General features: G+C 41.6%; 1 protein-coding gene across 2 annotated transcripts in view; it reads left to right on the top strand.

The window, feature by feature from the left end:
• The window catches only part of WTIP (WT1 interacting protein), a 63,897-nt gene that overhangs the window by 8,440 nt on the left and 31,027 nt on the right, over positions 1-24,430 (top strand). The window contains exon 2 of one of the 2 annotated variants that reach the window (XM_015873986.2): positions 13,306-13,407. In XM_015873986.2, coding sequence (XP_015729472.1) covers positions 13,306-13,407 — 102 coding nt within the window. Of the gene's footprint in view, positions 1-13,305; positions 13,408-19,360; positions 19,479-24,430 lie in introns of those variants that run through there. The other variant, XM_015873987.2, reaches the window with a different exon arrangement.

The raw sequence follows: 24,430 nt of genomic DNA, 5'->3' as shown, positions 1-24,430 counted from the left end.
TGGTGTTCACACAGGGCTGACTTGGCTGTGCCTCTGTGGAGGAGAAATTTGGTTTCTTGCCATTAAAGGGTTTCTTGCCAAGTCAAGACTTTGCCAAGGCTTCTATTTCCACCCAGTGCTTTCATGTGATGTTTTTTCCTCTTTCCAGCAAAGTGTGCTGTGTACTTGGCTTTTCCTCTCCGTTGTTTTCTTCTGCACAGGACACCTTGCTTAATGGTGTGAGGACTTAAAACTGGAGAGGATGTACAGAGCAAAGGAATAGGTATGAATATGGGTGGTGTATGTGACAGTCATCAGGCTCTGGTTTGTAGCCGAGTGTATAGAGCCACCTGATGCTGTGTGAGCTGTGAATGAGCTGCTGGAGCTCCAGGTTCTATTGACCTTTCTTCCTTTGGTTGCAATTTTGGCAGCAAAATAATCCTACTCATGGATACTTTGTTTTTCCTGAAATATTGGAGGCTATTAGATGTGGATTTAAATGCTGTTTCACAAACAATTGGAGAAAAGCTCATTTTGCATGGTCTGGAAGGAGAACCTCTTAGTCTTGTTTTTGCACTAGAGTTCAGGGGAAGATTATTCTTGTGCAAGGCCTGTGAGAGTGGCATAATGCTTCCTGGCACCAACAAGCAATACTTTCAACATGGGTCACTACCCAATTAAGAGGGGAAAAATCAAATCCACGGCAAGTTTGGTGCTTGTCAGGGCTTGGAGTTTTGTGTGACTGTTGCACAGGGAGGGTACAAAGCAAGGTTCCTGTCAGGGTGGAGGCATGGCAGTTCACTCACTGAGTCCTATGCAGTCCGAGAGCTGTTGTACTCTTTGTGCTGGGAAGGCACAGGAGTGCCAGACCATGCTGTTGGAAAAAAATGATAATTAAAACAAAAACAAAAAAACAAAAAAAAAACCAAAAAACCTCTCAGAGTGCACACCTTCCAGGCCTACTAGGAATGGGAGAAAAGAGAGAGTTTTGGCTGGAGCAGCCTTACATGGTGTATAAAAGCAAACTGACATTATACTCTTTTGGGAAAATCCTTCCCCAGCCAGTGTTGCACACCTGGGAGGAATTCAGGCTGGTGAAGAACTGGCTCAGAAGGAGGTGATCCCCAGAGGCTAATTTGCATTTGTTCACAAAGAAAAGACTTTGAAGACACTCCAAGCACAGACTTGAAAGTCAGCTTCCTGGTGTGCTAAGTGTGTGAAGCTCTGTGCTGCTGCTGCCCTGCTCCCACCTTGCAGGGGGCTTTGCCTGACTTCCTTTGTGGGGTGTGGAGGGAGCAGTATGGACCTGTCTGGCCTTAGTGCTGACCAGCTCTGGCTGCCACCCCTGCCTTGCTTGTGCCCACCTCATTTATTTCCAAAGCTCGTGAAAGAGAAAGAAAACATTCTAACTCCTGAGACTGGGGCCAAGACTGGGACTTTGCAGGCAGAACTTCCTTTGAAAATGCTGAGCATTTTGCTTGGGTAAAGGCTGGCAGAATTGGGAAGTCCAGTGGTACATTATTGCAGGGTCAGAGAAGAGGTGAGTCACAAGGTCTGGGGGGAAGTAGAGTTTCTTTTGTTTTTTTGACGAAGTACCCCATGAATAATGAGTATTTTGGCTTAGAGTTTTTTCATTTCCAAATAGGACAGAGAACGGGCCATGTGGTGATCCTAAATAGGCATCGAGTGTTTCAAGTAGTGAGATGGTAGTTGTAATTCGTTGCTTCCTCCAAGGGCCCCTGGGTCAGGTCATCTAAGAAATAATAGTAAATGGTTATCTGGGCAGTACTGTACAGGAAGAGGTGCTGAAGAAATCATTGTCTGGGGTACACCCAGTATTTCAGGTTTGAGATAAAGGTTCTTTGCCTGTTAATAGATGCTTGATCTGTTTCAGAGGGTAGAGGATTGAGATATCTGCCAGGATTTAAACCTAGTGTTGTGGAGGAACATAAGCTTTTTCTTCTCTTTTTTCCAGAAAAAGATCTAAGTTGCTTATCATAACTCTCATGTGGCATCACACACCTTTGCAACTTGTCAGTTGGTGCAAAGAAACTTAGGGGAAAAAGATATGTGTTCTGCCAGAGACTTGTATAAGCCATTGCCTTAGCATGAGCCATTGAAACCACTGCAAGACACCAGCTGGGTCTGCCATCAGATGAAAACCCATTGGGAATAATTGTTTGTGCTGTTTGCTTCATTTTTCTTGCTTGAGGTGATGTCTCTCTCTCCTGGGCTGCCATGGGAGACAACTAGTGTTGATGTGTGACTGGTACTAGATTGAACAGAAACCACTCATTGGAGGCTAGACAACGATTCCTTCTATTAACTGGACAAATAGCTTGTCTCTCAAAAGGGATGAAATCCCTCATCTTGTAGAAGTACCAGTTAGAGAAGCAGAGAATATGTAGTCACTAGCTTGATAATGGCAGTGCTGTGCTCTGCTCTTACAAAAAGAACACAGCAGGGAGATTCTTCGTTAAGTAAAGGCTACCCTTATTTCTATGGATCTAACTACAGAAAAAGCTGGATTCATATGGAAACAAAGGCTCCATTAATTAATAAAATAATAAATAAAAACCAATGACTCCAATTATTTCTGCTAGTTTTTCAGGATAATTTTTGTTGATTTTTTTAAGGGAACATTTATGAATGTATGTCTTAGTGGGTACAGTAAAAAGAAAGATTCCAGAAAGACTTCTCTGAAATCAAGGGAATAGTTACAATCATTTGTAACTTACAGCAAGTAAGAATTAAAATCCCGACTGTGTGATTTACACATTGATCCTGAATGCTTTGATTAAAGGTCAGACTCAAAAATGCATTTATGCTTACTTGGAAGCTTAAAGAGAAACCACCAGGGATAAGATCTCTAAGTAGAAGCTGGGATATGGAAATATCCTTATAGCTCTTATATTGCCTGTTTCATTTTGTGAGTTTAGCATTAGGAGAAGCTTTAGTAGAAAATGAATGTCCTGCCCCTTGTAGTATGTACAGCAGAGGAATGCACTTCTGTAGGATGTCCTGACTTAGCATGTCACTGAAAGGAGTTTAAAAGCAGGTAGGGAGAAAAGGATGTCCAGGAAAGCTGATTTTTCAAGGACTGCCTTCTCCAAGCTCAAGAGTGGTCCATCCTGTCGTGTAGGAAGACTCCTGAAGAAAGAGTGGCAGGAGGGCCAGGTCTTGGCTGGAAGAGGCAGCATCTTGCACCCACTGTCAGATAGAAAGTCTGGCAGCTGGGATGTGTGCATGTGCGTGTTGGGGCTGTGCGGTCTCATCCCATCTTTTCAACAGTGGCTGTGGTACCCAGTTCTTAGGTGGACCTTTTAAATATTTAAAAGGCTACAGTTACATACCATGCTGATCATAACCACTTGTGAATTATCTTTTGTTGCTGTTGTCACAATCCTAATCTGAACTACTGCTTTAGTAGTAGGGAAATACTTAATGCTGATGTTACACATGGGGTTTCCACCATGCTCTGTCATGATGAGCAGGCAGCTCAAATGAGGTGGAAGGGGTTACCACTCCTTATGGTTCCCCTGTATTTTGCTGAGTATTTTAATTAAAACCAGACAGAGGAAAATTTTTCACACAGTTTCCAATTTTTAGTGATTTCACCTGCTGTTGAAAATTGCATCAAGACATAACATTGAAGGGATGACGTAAGGGCGAATGAATGTTCTTTTTAGCTGTAATGAATAGAGGCTTCTCATATCAGTTAAGTGTTGAGTTTATAATTATGAGAGGATAACACATTTCTGTTATTTTTAGCTGGTCTTCTAAGACATAAATTTGCTAACATTTCACCACTTTGTGTAACCTTTCAAAGCAGAGAGGGGAAGCTTGCCTGATAAATTACATAAGGTCACATTTATTTGGTGATGTTTACTGTAACTAATGAAGTGGAAAATTGTTTTTCTTAACCCTCCAGTCTTTCTGTCAGTTTGCTCTTTCCCTGGTTTTGTGGATTTTACTTTTTCTTTTTATTTTATATAGAGAGATTTTTAATAAGCAATTGTTATTTATTATGCTTTAGTAGTAGTTTTCTTAAGTATGGCTGAGCCACAGTTCTTCTCTTATCTGGTTACTATAGCAGAATCTTGATTCTTTCCACCCTAAGTGAGTGCTGTCTGGGCAGCAGGGTGCTGCAGCGTGTGCTGGGACTGAGGTAGAAGAGCATCTTGCCTCTTTTTCACCACTTTTGACTTGATTCTGGCATCCCAATCCACAAGAAACAGAGTTCAGGTTCCTAATTTCAGCTTAAAATGAGGGTGCCTAACTGTTTTCATGCCAGCAGGGTGAGTGTGCTGGTTTTGGGAACAGACATGGCTTGTGGTTGGGTACTTGTGGTGCTGAAGGCTGGTTGACAGCTTCTGTTCTGTGAAGGTGATGCTTGTTACACACCAGGTTGCCAGTGCAATGCACAGTGATCATTTTAGTCTTCCATCCTTTTTTATTCATTTTCCTCCAATTTTGAATTGAGTGAGGCATTCGGGGGCAAAGTGGGGGAAGAGGGATGTCTCTGTGTTTGTGCATTTCTGGATCATTCAGCAGTACTAAACTAGAGGTATGTCATGTGTCTGTTGACATTTCTGTTGAACCAGCCAGACAGGCCACAGGTTAGTGTTATATTTCACCACCTATCCTGAGAGTTTTTGTGAGGCTAGATCAGGACAGGCTTTTCTTATGGTCTGAGAGCCTTCCTGTCCTACTGGAAGAAGAGGTTAGCTGCACTAGCATGGAGCTCCTTCCTGTGCCTAATTGGTTGGAGAAGGCTGGGCTTTTTGGTGAAGCTAAGGCAGGGGAGGTAGGACTTGTCAGGATAGTTATTTTAGAATTAGAATGTCTCGTGAACTGGAGGTGTGAGAAACCTACAGTGAATGACTTTCTGAAATTGCTGTCCCTGCAGGATCCCGTTATATGAAGGTATATTCCACTACTCACTGCATTTCCAAAGCATCACTGATTTGCTTTACTTGCTGTGACTAAAAAAGAACCTCAGAGGTTTGAGGTCACAGAGGTTTTCAGGTAATTTCTGGCTTTAATTTAGTTACAGCTTTCTTAAGTGTTGTATAGTGCCTACCTATGTGCTTGCTCTTTATTTAAGAGCCTGTTTATACTTCTGGAAATGATAAAGAACCTCCACAGTGCATGCTAATGATTGGGGCACCGTTGCAGGGTAGGTAGTAGGAGTTACGCACTGACATCAGCTTCAAACACTTGGGCACTGTTCATGGAAGGAGTGGTTGAATATATAACCCTCTGTGGTTATGTAATGTCGTGCCTTTTCCAGAAGGGCATGTTCATTCTGGAAATAGACCGTTATCTAAGAAATAGAAGAATGTACCTGGAAACTTTCTGACGAGTGTCCCTGTTTAATCAAGAACCCATTTTAAATACGTTAAAGGAGGCAGCTGTAATATGACCTTTTTCTGCCATATATTAATAATGACTCATACAAGCAATGTCAGAAGACTGTAATGAAAAATCTTTCCAATTTGACCTGAGTGCCGCTGATGTTTCCAGATCTGATGTGCTGTGTAGTTCAGGATATTTGCACTGCATTGCTGGTGCTTTAGTGTCACTGTTGTTACTGGCTGTACGGATTCTTCAAAGCCAGAGTGTTAAAACTGGTTGTCTTTTCCACGTTATCTCAGAAGGCTCATACATCACCTTCCCAACAGGAAATTCACCCTGTGGAGCTTTGGATGTTGGTTTTAGATCTGTATGGACTGAGCCCAGGGCTTTCAGGAGCCTTCGTTATTTCTGCTTGTAAGCATGATTTCTGTGCCTCTCTGATTTTGCTTGGCCAGAGGCAGCCTCTGGGTGCAGTGATGTGTCCTCTGCAGCCAGCAGCTGTACAGACTTGGGGCTTGGTGGCATCAGTCTATTTTCATCTGATTGCTGCTGCAACTGTGCAAGAAGCTGCTGCTCCTCAAATGTCTGAGTTGTGCGTGATCACACTTAAGATTCCAGGCAAAAAGAACCAAGTTAAGGATTTTGAGCAGAAAGGCCTTATTGACCTGGGCCTGTTGGGCTGAAATGGAATAGAGCATGCAGCGACCTTTACTGGCAGAGCTAAAGGGATCCTAGTCCTTGGTCAAAGGGTGGGGACGAACAGCTGGAGGTGGGTGTAATTTGGTGTCTACATAGTTATTGTAAATGCAACTGCAAGGATGTGTGCCCACAGCAAGATATTGCTGATGTTCTGCAGTGGAGGGTGGGTAGGATGTGGATGGATTTTTATTGACTTGTTTTTCCCTCCAGAAGTCACTCATTCTCACTGAGAATTACTAACCTAGTGTGTTTCCTTCTTTTAATAATTTCAGTAATAAAGAGTTGCTTTGGATATTTATTTATTTATTTTGGCCAACAAGTCAATTGCTGAAGTTATTTGTAAGTCCTCTTGTGCTTCTAGCTGTGATTGTCAACTTAGTCATGAAGCTTGAGTAGTCAGCTGAGCTCTGAATTGCAAACAAAGCGACCCAAAGCAGCAAAGACGATAGAGAAGCCCACAAGAACTGTTCAGTCTTCCAGTTCATTGCCTCAGCAGCAAAAGATCTTTCTATAAATGCCAAGTGAGAAGTATAAATCATCCTAGAACTGCCGAGCACTAAATCAAGAAGCAGAGAAATAAACGAATATTTGTAAACCAAGTGTCAGTGTAACTAAAATATTGTGAAGAACAATAGCTCTGTGATAAGCCTTGTGCTGTTGTGAGGCTCTGTGGCAGAGTTAGATATCCACACAAAAGAAAGTTATGCAGAGGCACGCTGGCTGTAGCCAAGGCGGGATGAACTCTGTGCAGATAGTGTCAGTAATTTCATGGTTCAGAGCAGTAATTTCACGTACTGTATGGAGCAATAAGCATTTTCTGTTCTAGCTTCAGTCTTTCAGTGTGTGATTGGGTGGATCTACTTTAAGAGTAACAAAAGCCTTCCAGTTTCCAGCAGCTGCTAATCAGAGCTGATACTGGCTCCCATTACTTTACCCACTCTGTGATGCTGACCCAGAGTTGCCAGGGTTTAATTCACCAGCACAGATGTTTGTTGAGTTGATAGCTGCTAAAATACAGTAGGAGAAAGCGGTATCAGAGTCATTTCTACAGCCTTCTGTCTATTCAAACTCATACCCGTTGTCTCACACTACATTTGAAACTTTGGAAAGCTTCCAACAAAACAACCCATGTATTAACTAAGCAAGTCAGAATAGGCAGATGCCAGACCCTGCGGACCTGCTTGTTAGCAGCACAGATTCCTTCAGGCTGATAAACCTCAGCTCCAGTGTCCTGACCAGCAGTGCCATGGCTGGAACTGACCCCAGTGACTCCTTTTCTGACTTTATCCTCTTCTAGCAGCTTTGTCCAATGCAAGCCATGATTTTGTTTAGAAATAGAGTGGAGATGGTTGATTGCTTTTTTTGTTTTTGTTTGTTTGTTTGTTTGTTTTGTTTTTCAGGATTAATGTATGATCATACAGCTTGCTTCTGCAAAACTTTCAGTGAACATGAGCTTTACTGCATAAATTCATGCCTAATTTCTGTTCTCCGAGTAAGTTCCAAGCATGCATGCCTCCTGCTCCAAACCTATAGGCTAATTGAGTGATAATGCCTCCTCCAGTATGCAGGCACTGAAACAATGGAGATATTTTCATGTTGGCAGACAAGTTTCTCAAGAGCCCAAGTGGTGTATTGATGACATTTTTAGTTCTTCCAGGAGGAGGAAAGCCAGGGTGATGTGTCAGAAAAATTTAATAGTAATGCTGAAATGTTTTCTGGTCCTGCTTTGCTTAAGACATTTCTTGTTTGCTTAAGGCATTTTGCTTAAGACATAGGTGATGTACCTATCTTTCCCACAGTTTAAGCTTATTCCTACTTTGTGTGGGGTACATGTGAACCAGAGCAGTGTCACTGGGTACGTCCAAGTCCCCCCCAGCTATGAGGATCATGTCTGTGTTATGGGTTGTGTCTTGGGAGGGAGTGTAAATTGTTTACTGGAGTATGTCTGCGTCTCGTAGTCTGTCATTTTTCATCTTAAAGTTGTGATGTCTTTTTATCTTCCCAGTGGGAGAGGGAGCATTGTAAGCAGTGTACCCAGCTGATCCCCTCATTATACCTATCACAAAAATGCAACAGCCAACTCTCAGTGCAATTGTTATGTTGCTGCTCAGAGCATCTAGAGTATATTTTTCTTACTTATAACTTGCACATATAAGATTTCATTTTATGTTGGGTACTGAAGTCTTGGAAAAATTGCTGGGCATCCATCAGGTGACAAATTCATTGTGAGCTGCCAATAGTGGCAAGGCCTGAGAGGGGTTCCCTCCCTGGCTGCTGGGAGGAGGCTCTGCCCCTTTGTCCTTTGTAGGTGCCTTGCTTTTTACTAGTCTCTTGCTGATGACGTGTACATCAGAACATCGCTTCTCCTCTGTTTATTGGAAGGAGGGGAGCATTTTTCTCTCCTGAAGTCACAGCATCCGGAGCTGCTGCAGAACAGGATGTCAGTGCAGTAGCTGCTGTCAGCTCAGGCAGGTGCAGCTTTGCTGCTTCCCTATTTACCCAGCTTCCCAGCGGAATATTTTTTTAAAGGTGGTAACACCACCGTATTTAAAGCTTGCTTAACTGTGAGGGGCTGCAGGCCTGTCACTGAAGGAATGCCTGCAGTGGTATGGGCTGTCCGTGGAGGCATAGCCCATCTGCAGTCCTTGTGCTTTCAGTTAGCTCCTTGTACTGCACTTTGCCTTCTCTGAGTTAAAGTTTCTTTCTCCTTTATAATTCTTGCTTCATGCCTGCAAGTTTTCATTCCCTGCACCTGAGTGTGCCAAAGGGGTGTGGAAAGCTTGTTATTGAGGTTTCTGGGGATGGTCTTTCCCTGTGAAAAGAAAATGAGATTTTGCAGTAGCCTGAGGGTAAAATGCACTCACCCTCTCTTCCCAGCACTGCAGTGTGAACAGAACTGCTGAGGCAGGGAGGGATTCATCTGTGCCATGTGGTAGTTGTTAATTTTAGCTTTACCATAACTCTTGACGACAGGGCATGGTTGTCTCCTACTGTAGGCAGCATGTAGCAGTTATCCAGGAGATACAGCGTGACTGTAAGACAGTAAAGCTGCAGCTCATCCCTGTGTTGTGGCATGCTGTCAAGGAGTGCAATAGACAGATTCTCATTCTGACTCATACAGCTGCTCTTGCTGAAGTTGAGGCCATATGGTACCATTTTTCTTGTATTTGTGCTAAACCATTGACTTCAGGATAAGTGAGGATAGAATTAGGTGCAGGCTGATTTCCACTTGTGCCTGAGGACAAGGCCTGGACAAAAGGTCATACGTCTGCTGTTATACATACTGCATTTAATCTCTGACTATCACCTCTTTCCCAATTCTGGGTAACTGGTGAAATCTGGATGAAGTTCCAGTCCGCTGTCTGCACTTGCGTGGTCAGAAAGACACAGGCTTGTCAGGAGAGAGATCATCCCAGAACTGGATGTACAGGACCCAGACTGTCCTTACTCTAACACATAGACTAATGCAGAAAACTCTCAGATGTGTGATGCAGCAAGTTTCACTGCATAGCTTGAAGGTCTTATCTAGGTAGCTGCTGGTACCTTTGTTACACTGCGTGCTTTGATTTCTTGGATCTAAACCTAAATCAGGCTGTGATAGAAAATAGATATCTAGGCTGATAACAGTTTTTCTGTTTTCTTGTGATACTTGTACCAGGATTTTACTAATGCACATATTAGCCAGGGAGCATTGCTTTTCTGATTGCTCTGTTGCTGTGCAGTGCTGGAGCTCGCCCTGGCTGCACCTGGAGATGCCATTCTGACTGATGCAGTCAAGCTGGATGAAGTGGACTGGTTAAAGTGTGGGGGAGTGCTGGCAGCATGCGGTGCCTAACTATGGCAGCCTCTTGGGAGCTTTCCAGCATTGCTATTAATGATGGACTTCAGCTGAGGCCCACAGAGCACGTTTGTTCAGTGGTTTCTCCCCCTAGTTCTATTAAATACTGTGTAAAGATGCAGACATTGTTTTACCTCAGCTAAGGAAGGATACGGTGTCATACTACTGCTGAGGGAGACTTGTTATGCAGACTTTGAGCCTATATGCAACATCTGGTAACATCTTTTCCTAGCTGAAGAGAGAGACCAGCTCTATAGGAGAGCATTGGACCTGGGTGAAAATGCAGACATTAATGTGTTGAAGCTGGATGTACAGTTGGAAGCTTAATGCAGAGGTGCTGGGAGGGACTGCTGAAACAGTTGACCTGAAGTCACATAAGTGAGAGATCAGAAATGAGATGTGCTTGCTGTGTAACAGAGTGTTCTTCATTGGCAATTTAACAAGTTTTGGAATTAAATCTGGAAAAAGAAAAAGTGATGTAGCTGTTATGTCAAGGCTTACACAAGCTTGCAGTGTGCAGTCTGTAACTGGTGTAAAACCAGACCTGAACAACCATGTGATCAGTGCTTTTCCAAGGCAGTTATGAGCTCACACTATGCTCACACCACAGCTGCATATATACTTTCCAAAATATACTTTTGGAATTATACATATGCCTTTTTAGCATGCTGATGGTCTCTGTGGTCATTTATTCCTGGAGCTAATGACTGCTCTTTCAGAGAATGTAAGTTAACAAAGTGACAGCTGCTCTTAACGAATCACTTGCTGCAGAGACTAATATTAACATCCACAATAAATCCTCCTTTTGCTTCTAATGGATCACTGGAGCAATGGCAAATAAATTAGGCAGTACCTTCATTTATCTGAGCAGTTCAAGGCTGTAGTAGAGGATGAGAGCTCACTGACAGTAACATCAGCTCCACAGGCTGGATTTCTGTTATTCTTTGGATAAACAGGAAAGCATAAATAGGAAAAGGTGAATGTGTGACCTCACAGTCAGGCTAGTGTTAGCCATCCATCTCAGGTACACAGCTGGCATGAAGAGATGGGAAAGAAGAGTGCAGTGGGGAGGCTCTCATTGGTCTCTCTTCTGGCTCCTCTACCTGGAGTTAAACTGAAATATGGTACAACAACCTTCTGCTGAAGATGAAAGATGTCTGATTTCTGAGACAGTTGATTTCTTTGCTGTGTGTGCAGCCCCAAAGGCCAGGAGGGATGGCAGGTATTTCAGGGCTGTGGCGAGATGAGCAGGTTTGGGAGTTGCTCTGGCTGCTGTTGGTTGCAGTGCTGTTGTTGCTAGTTCGTCCTGCAGCTGCTGGCTGACAGACCCTTTCTGATCAGTGTCTGCAAAAATCAATAGTGGTCTTTTATCAGCAATTAACCATTAACCCGTGGCTAATAGCAGACCTTTTTCATAACCTTTGTCTTTGCATAAATAAATAGATGTAACAGCCTTGGATAAGGCAACAGATATGCCTAAGTTTCCATTTTCTGTATCTGAATTAAGCTTGTCTGAGGAATGATCAGCGATATAGTGAACTGATGGATATAGCTGGCAGCTGGTTTGGTGTTAGCTAAGGACACGAATCTAATATTACTAAAGCTGTAGTTCCTGCTTCACTGAAACAGAACTCAAGTTTGGGAGTTTTCTTTGTTGTTTGTTTTTTTTTTTAATTTAAAAAAAAATTTTTTTTTAAATAAAAACTACTGCTAATAGATTTGCTGGTTTCTTTAAGGTTATAATTTCAATTAATTGACAGATATTCTTGTAGTGCAAAATTACAACATTGTTGAACAAGATGAATGAAAAGCTGATCTCTTTTCATGATTTGAAAAGGTAGTTAAATGTATAAAAACACCAAGAAAAACCCATAACTTATGGAAGGTCTTCCCACTTTAGTACTTGGATTAGTAGTGTAGAAAGTTGCTTTTTTCTCTTTTTTTGTCCACACAGTCTACACAGTCCATACAGATGCACAGTTCAGTTTCAGAAGTGGAGTTTAAAATAAGTCTTGAGTAACTTAAGGGACAGAGATGTTTCTGGGCTGTTGCATTGCCTGACTGTTTCTTTACTGAGCAATCTGGTTAAATCTCTGCTGTATTGATGGGTCCTGCTCTTCTGCCAGCATTGCTCATCTCCTTACTGCTATCTGCCAGAGACAGATGGCATTTTCTTTCCTTTCCAGTTCATATGCTGGAAGTGGAAGGGGAACTGAGACACCAAGTGATTTGTTAGCCTTTTTTTTTTTTTTTCCTGCTATGTAAGTTTCTACTAATTCATAATATACTAATTTTCTGTAAGCAGCTTGCACACACACACACACACACATATATATATTTGTGTATGTGTATAAATAAAATGCTCATAGCATAACAGGGAAAAAAAATCTGGGTGATTAAAGCTCAGTTTTGTAGTTCTGGAGTTCCTGGACTTTCAAGTACATTAGCAGTTTTGTTGATGCTGGTAATGCTGAGCTTGTGCGTGCATTTGAAACAGGGCCTCAATCAGCCCATAGATCACAACTTCCTTATAAAGTTATGTGAGGTAGAAGACTCAATTTCTATTTTCTACTGTAGTGTTTCCAAATTCAGAATGTTGAGATGCGCTGTACAGCTCCAGTGAGAGACCATTGATTATCTCGGATGAACTTAATCAATTCACTTGAATATGTGGAAGGAGGATTCAGATTTGTGAGCATTTCATTTCCGCTTCACAATGACCCTGTCCTGTATGAGACTGACAGCTCAGTTTGCCAGCTCTGTGCTTCTTTGTACTTTCATCTTATACAGACCATATACGAGAAACATCCCCCACTTCACCAAGAGCAGGCTTTAGGCACTGAAGGTGAATTTCTGCTTCCACTACAAAACTGCTAGCCAGAGTTTTTGCCCTTAGACCACGAGAAAGGTGTAAGCTTTGCTCTTCTGTTTTGTAAGCTCCCAGGTTATGTTTTAGGTTGCATATTACTAATTGTGGACGGTTAAGCAATTATTAAATGCAACAAACAATTCCTGTTTCCCTGTGCTGGCTTCCACCTGGACCAGCATTACTGGTGTATTGTTTGTGCTCCTGGAGAGAGGAAAAGAGAAAATATTTCATTTTAGACCAGATCGTTGTCATTCATAATTACTGAAGGTAAAATGGTCAAGGTGTTACTAGATTGTTTCTTCAGTATATTTTCTATCTTTAGCTAACCTCAGTCTCCACGTGTTGAATTGCCAGCAGAGGCCTGCTCCAGCCCGCTTATTTTGGGTTAATTACAATGTATTTATTTCATGCAAACTGCCTGCTGCTAACTTGCTTACCTGAGTCTAATGATGTGGAGGAGCTCATTGATTTGGGGGTACTGTGAGTGCTATGGTTCAATGGCCCAGAGCTAACTTGAGGATCTGAAAAGAATTCTAACATTTGTTCTGTTTCTTCTTTGTAGGTATTTGTATAAAATGTGGAAAAGGTGTGTATGGAGCGAGCCAGGCTTGCCAAGCAATGGGTAACCTCTATCATACCAACTGCTTCACGTGTTGCTCTTGTGGTAAGTCAGATCTGCTGCAGCCTAAGCGGCTTCCTTTTGTAATACATGTTCCTGTAGCAACCAGTGTGCAAAGTGAGACCTCATCTTGCTCATTTCCTGAGGCAAAATTCCTGTGTGAGATTCTAGCTTCAGAACTTTGGTTTTTTTTAATTTGCAATATGCGAGTGTTCAATGGTGTTATTCTTAAACAGCAGCCCCCAAAAGTAGTATTTGGTTGTTTTAAAGGTTACATTTACAAAATGGCTTTGGCTTGGCATTTATAAGCACTATGAGCTTTAAATCACTTGTTTATGAAACTCTAATGTATATTTAGCATTTTAACAGGGGGGAAAAAGAAAGATAAAATGTGTGTAGCCAAAGCCATTTTGCCTCACTATTTGTAAATGCAACTCCAATCAAGCATATATGTATATATATCTATATATTAATAGTTTCTCTGCTTTTGTAGTGCTCAATTTTTTGTTTGAATGTGATAAAAAAACAAATAGAAATCACAAGTTGATACACCTTACACAATATTTCTCTTTTGTAAAGGAGAACTGTAAGTAAATAACCATCTGCTTACTACTCTTAGAACTTCTTTAGCTTTGTCTTTAAATCTTAACGTGTGTAAAAGTGATTCACTTAGTATTTCATTTTGGGGAGTCATAGCTTCGCCAGGGATAACAGGCTTTGGAAAATTCAGGGCAGCACTTTCAGCTATGTTTGTTTGAAGTGAGGCATTATGGAATCATGTAGTGGCTTGGGTTGGAAGTGCTGTTAAAGCTCATCTGGTGCCAGTGCCCTGCCATGGGCAGGTTTGCCACCCATTAGATCAGGCTGCCCATGGTCTTATCCAGCCTGGCATTGGAAGCCTTCAGGGTTAGGGCATCCGCTGGCAGCCAGTGCCTCATTGCCCTCTGAGTGAAGCACTTTAGATGGAAGATTCCTTGGTGTTTTGTTTGAAACTGCTGTGTGCTCACAAATTCCTACCAAGTTCAAGGGAAGGAGGAGAGCTTATTTTCTGGAGTAAGGTAGTTTTCCTTGATATATCCATGTGTTTTTTTTGTTTGTTTGTTTGTTTTTAATGTTCCTAATATTCGATATCTAGATCAATATCTTATTGTGACACGCATATACAGCAAAAGATCAAACAGAATATGCTGAGTGTAACTTGTTTATTAAAATAATATTTAAGGATTAGAGAAAGAGAGTAAAGGATTATTGGTGTAGAACCAAGACAGTTTATAATGAAAAAATCATTCCATTGTGAAGTTTACTTCTGAAAGGAGAAATGTTGACTTTTTTCCTGAGATTTGTACAGATAAGTAAATATTTGTTTAATGAAACCTACAACCTGAATGTAGAATTCAGTGACCTTTCTAAATCACTCTGGACCATTATCAGGCTCCAGAATCAACTTGTCTCAAAGGTTCAGGGGTTGCTCGTGACTTTGTTCAAGTCTGACAGTGAAGAAGTAGCTATCTTGTTGGCTCCCAGAGTTAATGAATCATGGAATCATAGGGGTTGGAAGGGACCTCCAGAGATCGAGTGCAACACCCCTGCCGAAGCAGGTTCCCTACATGAGGAGCTCTAGCATCCCTCTGACCAGGGGATTACAAAATATGATAGTGGATAATATCTTTTTACTCATCACCAGCGTTAACCTAATCTAATGGGTGAGTTCCAGCTCAAAAGCTTTTGTGACTATTCTGATGAGGTGCGTCTGGCTGGTGTACATCTAGCAGAGGGCGATTTGAGACATGTTCTTGCAGAGAATGATTCTGCCTCGCCCTACTGTGCTGTAGAATTTAATGATTCCGACAACTTTCCATGAGTCAGTCATGCCCATATGTGTGAGAAAACAGTTGCCAACTGAGCTTCTTGCTGGTACTGTTAGTGGGCTGGAGAGCCCAGATGTCATCTGCTAGGATACTTTGTGAGCAAGAAGTGTTTGGGTGTGATTTTGCCTGCAGCCTGTGATACAAGCTACTGAAAAGGGGAGCAGTCTGGGCCTTTCTGATGTTAGGTACTGAAAAAGTGTCTGTACTGTTAATGCAGCAGCAGGTCTAAGTGCAGGTGAAATACTTCATCAAAATTTATATTCAGTTGCCTGCAAACATGAGACAAAAGCAGAGCTTTTCCTATCAATTCAGCCTCTAAATAGTATCAAAATGAACACAGTTGAAGAGAGGATGTTGCATTATATTTTCAGATGCTCACTTGATTTGGGGCATCACATGCACTAAATCCAGACCTTAGGAATGAAGCATGCAGGTCAGATCTGTGGGAGTTGCATTCTGGAGTGTGCTGCTTAAACAGTTTTATCATATAACTTGTACAAGCAACTGAGCGCAAACTGCTTACAGTGCTGGAGTTTATGAACAGGGAGCTCATTTTACCATATCATTGGTGAGACCCAGTTGAAACTTCTGTGCTCTAGTTTTGATGCACACCTTCAAAAAGGTGAGGAGAAACTGGAAAGAATCTGGAAAGAATTATGTGGGTGATGGAAGACTAGAGAAAAGATAATCGCTAGAGCCCAATGTATTTTGAGTATCAGAAATAATGGGGGCAGGGGTTTGTGGCTTGGCTGGAGCTTGTAATCAACTTTTTCCAGGAAGTAACTAATATTAAAAGGTGGTTTCATACATACTAGATACAAACACAAGACAAACCTCAAGACAGTTCAAATGGGGAATCAAAGACAGTCTTTATATGATGAAAATCATTAATCACTGGAACAGAACAGCAGAGAAGTGGCAGGTTCTCTGTTCTTCAGTTTGCAGATTAAGACCAAATGTCCCTTTGGAAAGTGTCTTAAGTTAAGCTTTAATGCACACGTACCTGGGTAATAATTAAGGACATTTTTTAGGTCATATATCATGATTTAATGCTTCTCCTGGTCAGTACAGTCTGTGTTCTTGACAGGGGAGCAGAAGTGTGAGCAGTTATGCAGAGACTCTTGGGACTCTTCTGAAAGCCCTCGTGCTTATCTCTTGTGATCATGAATGCAGAAAGGTTAGGAAATACTTCAAAAATGCAGTAGATAAACAGGAAAGAAGTGATTTGTCTCCTGTAGACATTCTTGTTAGTATGCTTACATGGTGAGTCTCTTCATTGTCTTCCTTGTTTCTAGGAACTTTGGGGCAGGACTTGATAAAATTGATTCAGAATTGTTTGAAATGTTGCTAGTGAGTGAGATGAGAGGAGGAATGAAATGAAAAAGTCAATGATCCAGCAGGCAGAGATTTCTGTTAGAAAATGAACTCAATAAAGAGGCAAAAGTGCATCAGTTAGTTTTGGGTATTTGTCTTACATTTGCACCCGAACAATGTCAGCATCTCAGAACTTTGCTTTTTCAGTTATGTTTTTATTTCTCTTTGTAAATACCTATTGCCTTTTGTGATGTGCCATGTTCCTCAGGTAGGCAGTTTTCAAAGGTCAAGTAATTCTTCTCAGGTCATGTAAAAGCTAAAGCTGTCTGGTTTCACTGGGATCAGATAGTTAACATGTATCTTCATCACAGTCTCTTACAGAAAACAACGGAAGTTTGTTAGGATGCTTTTTAACAGTAGATTCAGATTTCCCATTAGCTGTAATGCCATTGAAATCTCTTTTAGGCCTTGATTCAGCAAAATGCTTATGTCTAAGCACATCAGTTACTCATATGTAAGTGTGCTTTGCTGGATCTTAGATAACAAAGATTACTTTAGGCAACAGCATATACTGTCCCTTCTGTTAAGTGTAAGATTTTTCATTCTGGCAAGAGTTCAGTTGCAAATTTTGCTGAAAAATGTATGCCTGGAAACCTCATTGTCTGGTAGTATCTCAGATTATGACTGGATTTCTTGGAGGATAATTGCGATAATGCCAGATCTTGTGTGCTGTAAGTGCAAGCTGGAGGAATTAATGGGCTCTGTTTGATACTTCTTGGAGAAAATAACTTACCTGTCACCTCCAGGCTTTAGGGGGCACAGTAGTGTTCAAGTCCCACTTGCATCCACAGCATCTTTTCAGGCTGAATATTTTATTCCAGTGCCACTGGCTGTAGGCATTTCAGTAAAATAAATCTATACTATGAAGAAACATCAATTTGGTCATTGTTTCTTTCAGAGTGGTAGAAGGTGGTGGTAGGGAATGAGCTTTGCAGAGTCTGGGGGGTTTGAAGTCTCTAGGCTCTAAAAGCTGAGATGAATTTTGCCATGGAAAACAGGGACATATTCTGTTTGTGATGAAGGGAAATGTTTGAGCATGCCATTCGTCTTTAATTTGCACTTTTGCCACTGGTGTTAAGGCACAGGAAATCACTGCAAGATCAATCAGAAGCCTAAAGCAAACTGTATAATCCCGAAGGTATGCAGCTCATTTCTTTCCTGGTAGGTATTGATTAGTCTGGAGTACTCAGGGGTTTCGTACAGCCATTTCATTTCAAGGGATGGAACATAAAGTTATCACAGTTCAGCTGCTTACTGGCAGTGCCGCTGCTGCCTCAGTGCTAGCCTTTGTCCAGACTGTACAGAACTCATTGGTGCAAGCATCTCTTAGAGATCACAGTGAAAGCTGTCAGCACATTCGTTCTAAAAGGCCCAAGAGGGATAACTGTAGCAGTAGGTATTGTTGCCCTGGGGGTATGATATGGTGTTTTGAATTAGCTGCTGCTCTCCAACTGGCGTAAAAGGGGAATTTGTTCATAGATGTATTTGCAACTTGAATGTAGACTTGTATTACGTCTCAGAGGCAACAGCTGCCTTCTTATTGAGGCCACTGAGTGCTGCCTTATGTAAATGTCTATTAATAGGAAGCTGGTTGTGTCCCTACTTGTACAAGTTCCTTGTGACACTGGAAAAGTTCTTTTCCATGTTTGCTGCCTCTAGTTGAACTTTTGTTTGCCCTTGGTGGTAGTAAGGCACAGAGCATCCTAAGGGATGTCTCCCTATGGGGATGTTTCCCCTTAGCGTATATTTTTCAGCAGTTGATGAGTTTTGGTGGTTAGATTCTGTGCTGTGTTTTTAATAGAATGAAATAAAAATCCCGGTGGAAGGTTTGTTTCCAGTTCATATTTGTTCCGTCCCCATGTATTTTTAAGTCTAGCGTGAGTCATTGCATCCAAATTGCACATTGCCAGTGTTTGCTTCAGAGCCTTCAGTTGGATTCTCTGTGAAAGTCTTGTTCATGTAAAATAAAATTCAGTGTCAACTCTGAGGTCTGTATTTTGTTCTCTTACTGTGGGATTGGTAATCGTGGTACAAATTTGTGTGTGCATGTTGATGACTTTTAACTCCTTAGTGCTTCGTGGCTAAATTTTAGGTGACTCAGTATCTGTTCATCTGGCTACCACCATTTTGTGCGACTATTCTGAGCATTGAGGAACACAGCGAGAACACTGAAGGCAGAGAAGCTAATGAATACTGCTTTGAGAGGTACAAAGCTGAGCAGTGAAAGTCTGCTGGGTAGTTCACGTCATTGCATGTTTTCCTCTGCAGTTTTTAACCACATACTGTCAGACCAGCACAGACTGGAATTTTGGGATTTTTGGTCTGTAATCCTGTCAGAGCCATTAGTTAATACCTGGTTCTTAGGGGAAGACAAGCTGGCGGATGATTCAGTGCTGTGCATGTGGGAACATTCCTTGCCGACCCCTGCGGCCTGGAGCGTGAGAGCTGGATGCCCCGAACTTGCATAACTGCGATTGTTACTCATCCTCAACTCAGACCCCATGTTCAGATTGAATTCATGGCCACCTGAACGTTTGGTGGTTTCCAAGCCATAAATGGAGCTGGCAGTAGCTCCTGATGCTCTGTGTGCTGGGCTGTTATTTTGAGGAATGATTCACGGAAAAACTTAAGCACTTTAGAGAGGTGTAAGTTCAGTTAGGAAAAAGTACTGAAGGATTTGTGAAGTAGTCTCTCCGTGTCTGCATAGGTAGCTAAGGCGCTAAGGCTGTGGTTTGAGTTAACTTGCAACGTTGCTCCAGAGTGCAGAATTTTGCCTGAGTCATTCTGTGACTTCAGGAAGAGCTACAGCTTGCACTTTGCTCTGTGCCTTCAGTTTTAACACCTATCAAGATGGACAGTTACAGGTTGTGTAAGGTATGTCTGTTGCTGCAGTCCTGGGAATATCTATGAATATGAAACTCACCAAAAGGGAGGTACTTGCTTTAAAAAAGAGACAGGCAGATTGTAGAGATAACAGCTGGCTTGAGATGTTTGGGTTTACCTTGCACTCTGAGCCATGAATGTGTCTTAGCAAAGGAATGTGATCTTGTCTCCTGATACTTAGAAGTCAAACTTGGATACCAGCCCCTGTAGGAGCCCAAGTACATTCAGGTACCAATTGGTAGGAAAATATTTCTCGTATCTTGATCCATTTGGAATCCAATAGTATTCTTAGCTTCAGAAAAATGAGAAAGGATGGGAAAAGGGTAGTCAGAAGTGTTTGAGTTGGAATCGACGTAGGAAACTCCTTCATGCAGAATGTATTTAGCTATGAGTTGTTTTGTTGCTGATGGTGTGATCTTTTTTTTTGTCTTTTGGTTGTGATTTTTGTTATGTATTTTGCAGTGATGTATTTTGCAGTGCTTTCTGCATTGCTCTGTGTCCCAGCCACGCTGTGGTCTGACGCAGCACTGGTTGTTTCAGGTAAATAGATTGGTGTCCCTCTGCAGACAGTTCTGCTAGATGTTATGTCACAAAAGACTTTCAATTCTGTGACTGCCTTAAATCAAGTTGGTTCAGAGTTGAGGCAGGACCTGCTTTTTAGAGGCAACACGTCTGATTATCTCAGTCCTGGGTCCTTTCTTTCAGGGAGTTACCTCAAATGCTCAAAGAAAAACGTGCTTAATAATTACCTTAACACAGGGTATCTCTCTTCTCTGGGCAACTGTCCAACAGAGAAATGAAAAATGTTTCCACTATCCTCTGCTTCTGGATCATGGAGAAGATGTGATTAGTTGTTGCCCAGTGGTTTGTCTCCATCTCTGTTTCCTTGGAAAGTATTAATTGCATTCTCCCATTAATTACTCTAGCATTAAATGCATTGGATGGTTATTTTAATTGGTGGAGGTTACTTGGCAACTAATGATGGGAACTTTTTTCTGCACTGACTGACTGACCATAGAAGTTATTAACACAAAAATGTATTTGAAGAACAATATGAAAACTGTCATAGGCAGCACCTGTGTTCTTTTCAGGGGTTGGAAATGTAAAATGCAAAAATTATACTCTCAGAGGTTTCAGCCTTAGTTTGTTAATTTTAAGAGCTATGGTAAATACTACAGAAATCACCTGTGTAATTCTGTTTGTTCTGCGTTCGTCTTGTTTATCGTAACAAGATTTGCAAAAATTTCCCTGTATCCTTCTCAATATCTCTTCTGTTCCACTCTTGGTTGCCTTAGAAACTCATCTCTCTGCTGCAGTTTTTTCCATCTTTCTATCCTGCTCTTCTTCTTTCCTGTCTTCCTCTGTCCATTTAAAGTGTTTTCTGGGGAGACATACTCACTTTTCCAAGAGAAAAGGTTCCCTTGTTCTACTGTTGAGTCCTTCTCTCAAAAGAGAAGAAATCAGACAATCCAGAACAGAGCACAGGGAAATCACTGACATTATCAACAAGTGTTTATGCTTCCTTTTTCCAGGTTCTGTAATTTTTGAGTATTAACTAAAAGCAAGGAAAAAATGGTGCTTATTCTAGTGAATTTGGCCCTCAGTTACAAACCTGACCATGTACACACACATACCCACGTCCATGCAATTGGCCTTTCTCTAAATGCGTGTCTCCTGGATATTCTCCTACTGCTTAACTCAATCTCTCCTTCCTCTGTCCTGCCCTTCAGATGCAGATCCCACTGCCCCTGCATTTTTACTACTTCTGCTATCTTCATCTTCATGTGCTCTCTAACAAAAGACTGTCTGTCTTTGCACTTCATCCATATCTCCTATCTGACCAAGATTACTGACCAGTATCCTCACCAGTAATTTTTGTTTAGTATTTAATTCAAGGGAGAGGCATCTGTATGGCCTGAAAACTCATTGATGTTTCATACCAGAAAACAGCTTGTGTTTTACCTTTCAGAATAATTTTATGGATCAAAGGCTTCCACTATCACTTCTCACTGTAAAAATGGGTTTAAAAAAACTGTTTGTCGGAAGACTTTTTGCTACATATGAAACAAAATAGATGATCTTTTCTTTGTCTTCACATTTATGGAATTGATTAAACAATAGCAGCAGACCTGGTAGTATTGTCTCTGGACATAGAATGACAGGAGGAGTTTGACATTGTCTTTCCAGTTTCCTTTTGGCAGAGAATATTAACAAAAGACTCTCATTTCCAGCTGAATTATTAAGCTGGTGGTCCTGGAAGGGTAACTCAGCCCTGTGAATCAGAGGATGGGGCTTTACTCCGCTTTGCTATGGACTTGTCACTGTGGGCAGATCACTGAACCAGTCTGAATTTTCCCATGCAGCTAATTCACACCTACCTCACAAAAGGGATTCTGTGCTGATTTCATTAATATTTTGAAAAGAAATAGAAATCCTGAGATGAAAGTACCAGAGGAGTGACAAGTTTTGTAAATTGTTAAATAATTGTTATATCACAAATAGATGCATTTGCTGGAATAAACATTTGCAACATCTGGCAGCCAAGCCATGCAGCTGTTACAGCATGCTACTGAAAATAATTACTTGCTCAAATAATGCATATTTACATTTTATGAAGGACCATTCTGAGGATTGTATGTCGTTAAATACATGGACTAATGTAAGGTTTTTAAAAGACTACTTTCCCAGCACCGTTCCCTAGAGCCCTCAGTGCATGGGCCATGTGAATAATGTTCCCATTCCTCTGTCCAAGCCCAATGTTGTGTTTTTAATTTATTTTAAGTATCCAAGGAATGCTGTCTCCAGTATTCAGAGGACTCTAAATCGGATGTGAGGCACAAATACACCAGAGAAGCATATCAGAGAAATGGGCTTGGCGCAAAGCCCACATAAACAACCAGACTTTTTTTTTTTTTCCCTTGTTTAAATGATGGGACTTGGGAGGATCAGCCGATTATAGCTGTGGTGGGCTGTCCTTGGGACCAAGGAAAGTGCTCTGGTGACCCCCAGTATTTGACATGAGCTGAATGTTTTGCTTCCTCATAAACTTACTGTTAATAAGCAACTTTGTTCTGATAAATTGACTTCTGCAGGTCACTTTCCAGACTTGCTTGTTGGTGGGTTGATACTGCCTTCCATTCTTAGGCTTCTCAGGAAATTTTAGCTTGGTTATAAGCAGGTAGGAGTTTTTCTCTGCCCCTCTATCTTTCTCAAAACAGGAGGAATAAAATCAGTAAATTAGATCTTAGACAGTAAACACTTTTCCCCTTCCAATAAATAAATAATTATAAATAAATAAATAAATAAACTCATTTCCTGGAAATTCTTCCTTTGCTCAGAACTTCAAGTGAGATTTTTTTTAGATCTATCACTGTCCATGGCCAAATCCATTTCCATTTACAGTCTAAAGTACATCTGACTTTATGGGCAGTGCCATGAGCTTTTTGTTGAGCAGCAGGAGCCTCCCCCAGTCACACCAATGCTAACAGCTTTACAGTGTGGTTCTCCCTAGGTGAGCTCATTCCCTGTCCTTGTGTGAAAACCAAGGAATGTTCATTACAAACACTGTGACGGAAATCATGGGTTAAAATAGGACTTTTTCAGTAAAAATATTAGAGTGGAGCCTCTGCATGGGTGCCCTGCCTTGAACTGACACAAATAAAAATATGAAATCTTCATGCTTGCGAACTCATGGTGTTGTATTAGGTGTGGTAAATGCTTTTTAAAAACAGACGTGAAGCAGAACCCCGCTGTGGCCTCCCTCGTGGCCAACATCCAGTCTGTATTCAGTATTCCTCCATTTATAGGATTATTGACTCCATTTGGCAGTTTTCAGGACCAGTATCTGATTGAGCACAGCCAGTGCACTTTGGCAGCCAACAGAGATAACATGATACGCTGCAGTATCTGTGTGTGTCTAGAAAGTCGAGCTGGGCTGCTGAGGATGAAAGCATTCTGGTTGTGGCCACTACCCACTCCTGAACTGCTCCATGCTGTCCCTTCAGACGGTCATCCCTTAGCAATACTCTTCATGAGAACTCACCACCACTCCTGGCTCAAAACTCAGATAAATCAATGAGAATTATTTTCTTAAAACAATGCAGGGAGTGGAAATGCAATAATTTGAGGTGTAGTCTGTTTCTTGCCTGGCTTTGGGCATGCAAAGAGTGAGAATGGGTTATTTAGGGAATGTCGCTGCATATTTGCAGGATGCTTAGTCCTTCTGTTCCTCCAGATGTTTAGTACTCAAGGAGCTGGTCTGTGCTACCATTGCTCTGGAGACAAGTGCTTCAACATTTCACACCCAGTAGTGTTTCTGGGAGATGAACGGACAGCTATGCTAACTGAAATGGCAAAGGCTGTTCCCACTTCTCTGTACTTTGTCCTACAAAGTGAAATAACAAGCGAAGATATAGCTCTATGTTTTTGCATTTAAACCTCAGTTTGTATGATGGGGACAGAGATGTGGAATACTACCAGAGACAGTGAGCATTGTTATTCTTGCAGAGTGTTTTCTGCCAAGTCATTTTGCAAGCGCTGCTGTTGTCTCGTGCCAGGAGTGTGTTGGGAGAGAAGGGTGTAGGAGAGGCTGCTGACAGGCATAGCCTCTGAGATGTGTTCAAACCCCTGGTAATAAACTTCAGTGTCAGTGAGGTTACGGAGGCCTTGTGAAATCATTCCTGTAATCCTTTGAGAGTGCTCACTGCCTCATGCTGTTAGCAGAGGGCTACAAAAACAGGTTGCAAGTCTCACAGATGTCCTGTCTTTCCTCTGCCTGCTCTCTGCATGCAGCAAAGGTAGCACAAAGGCAGCTGAGTTGGACACATTGCAAGGGGTTCCTTTGCTGCTTTCCACACTACCCTGTTTAATCTTCACAAGCTCCCTTTATCAATACACAAAAGCAGCTGTATTCTTTCTTCTCGTGTTCAGGACCACAAGTAACT

The sequence above is a fragment of the Coturnix japonica genome, chromosome 11, assembly GCF_001577835.2.
Source record: "Coturnix japonica isolate 7356 chromosome 11, Coturnix japonica 2.1, whole genome shotgun sequence".
Lineage (NCBI taxonomy): Eukaryota > Metazoa > Chordata > Aves > Galliformes > Phasianidae > Coturnix > Coturnix japonica.
Note: the sequence above shows the minus strand (reverse complement) of the source record. Positions and strands in the feature narration are given on the sequence as shown.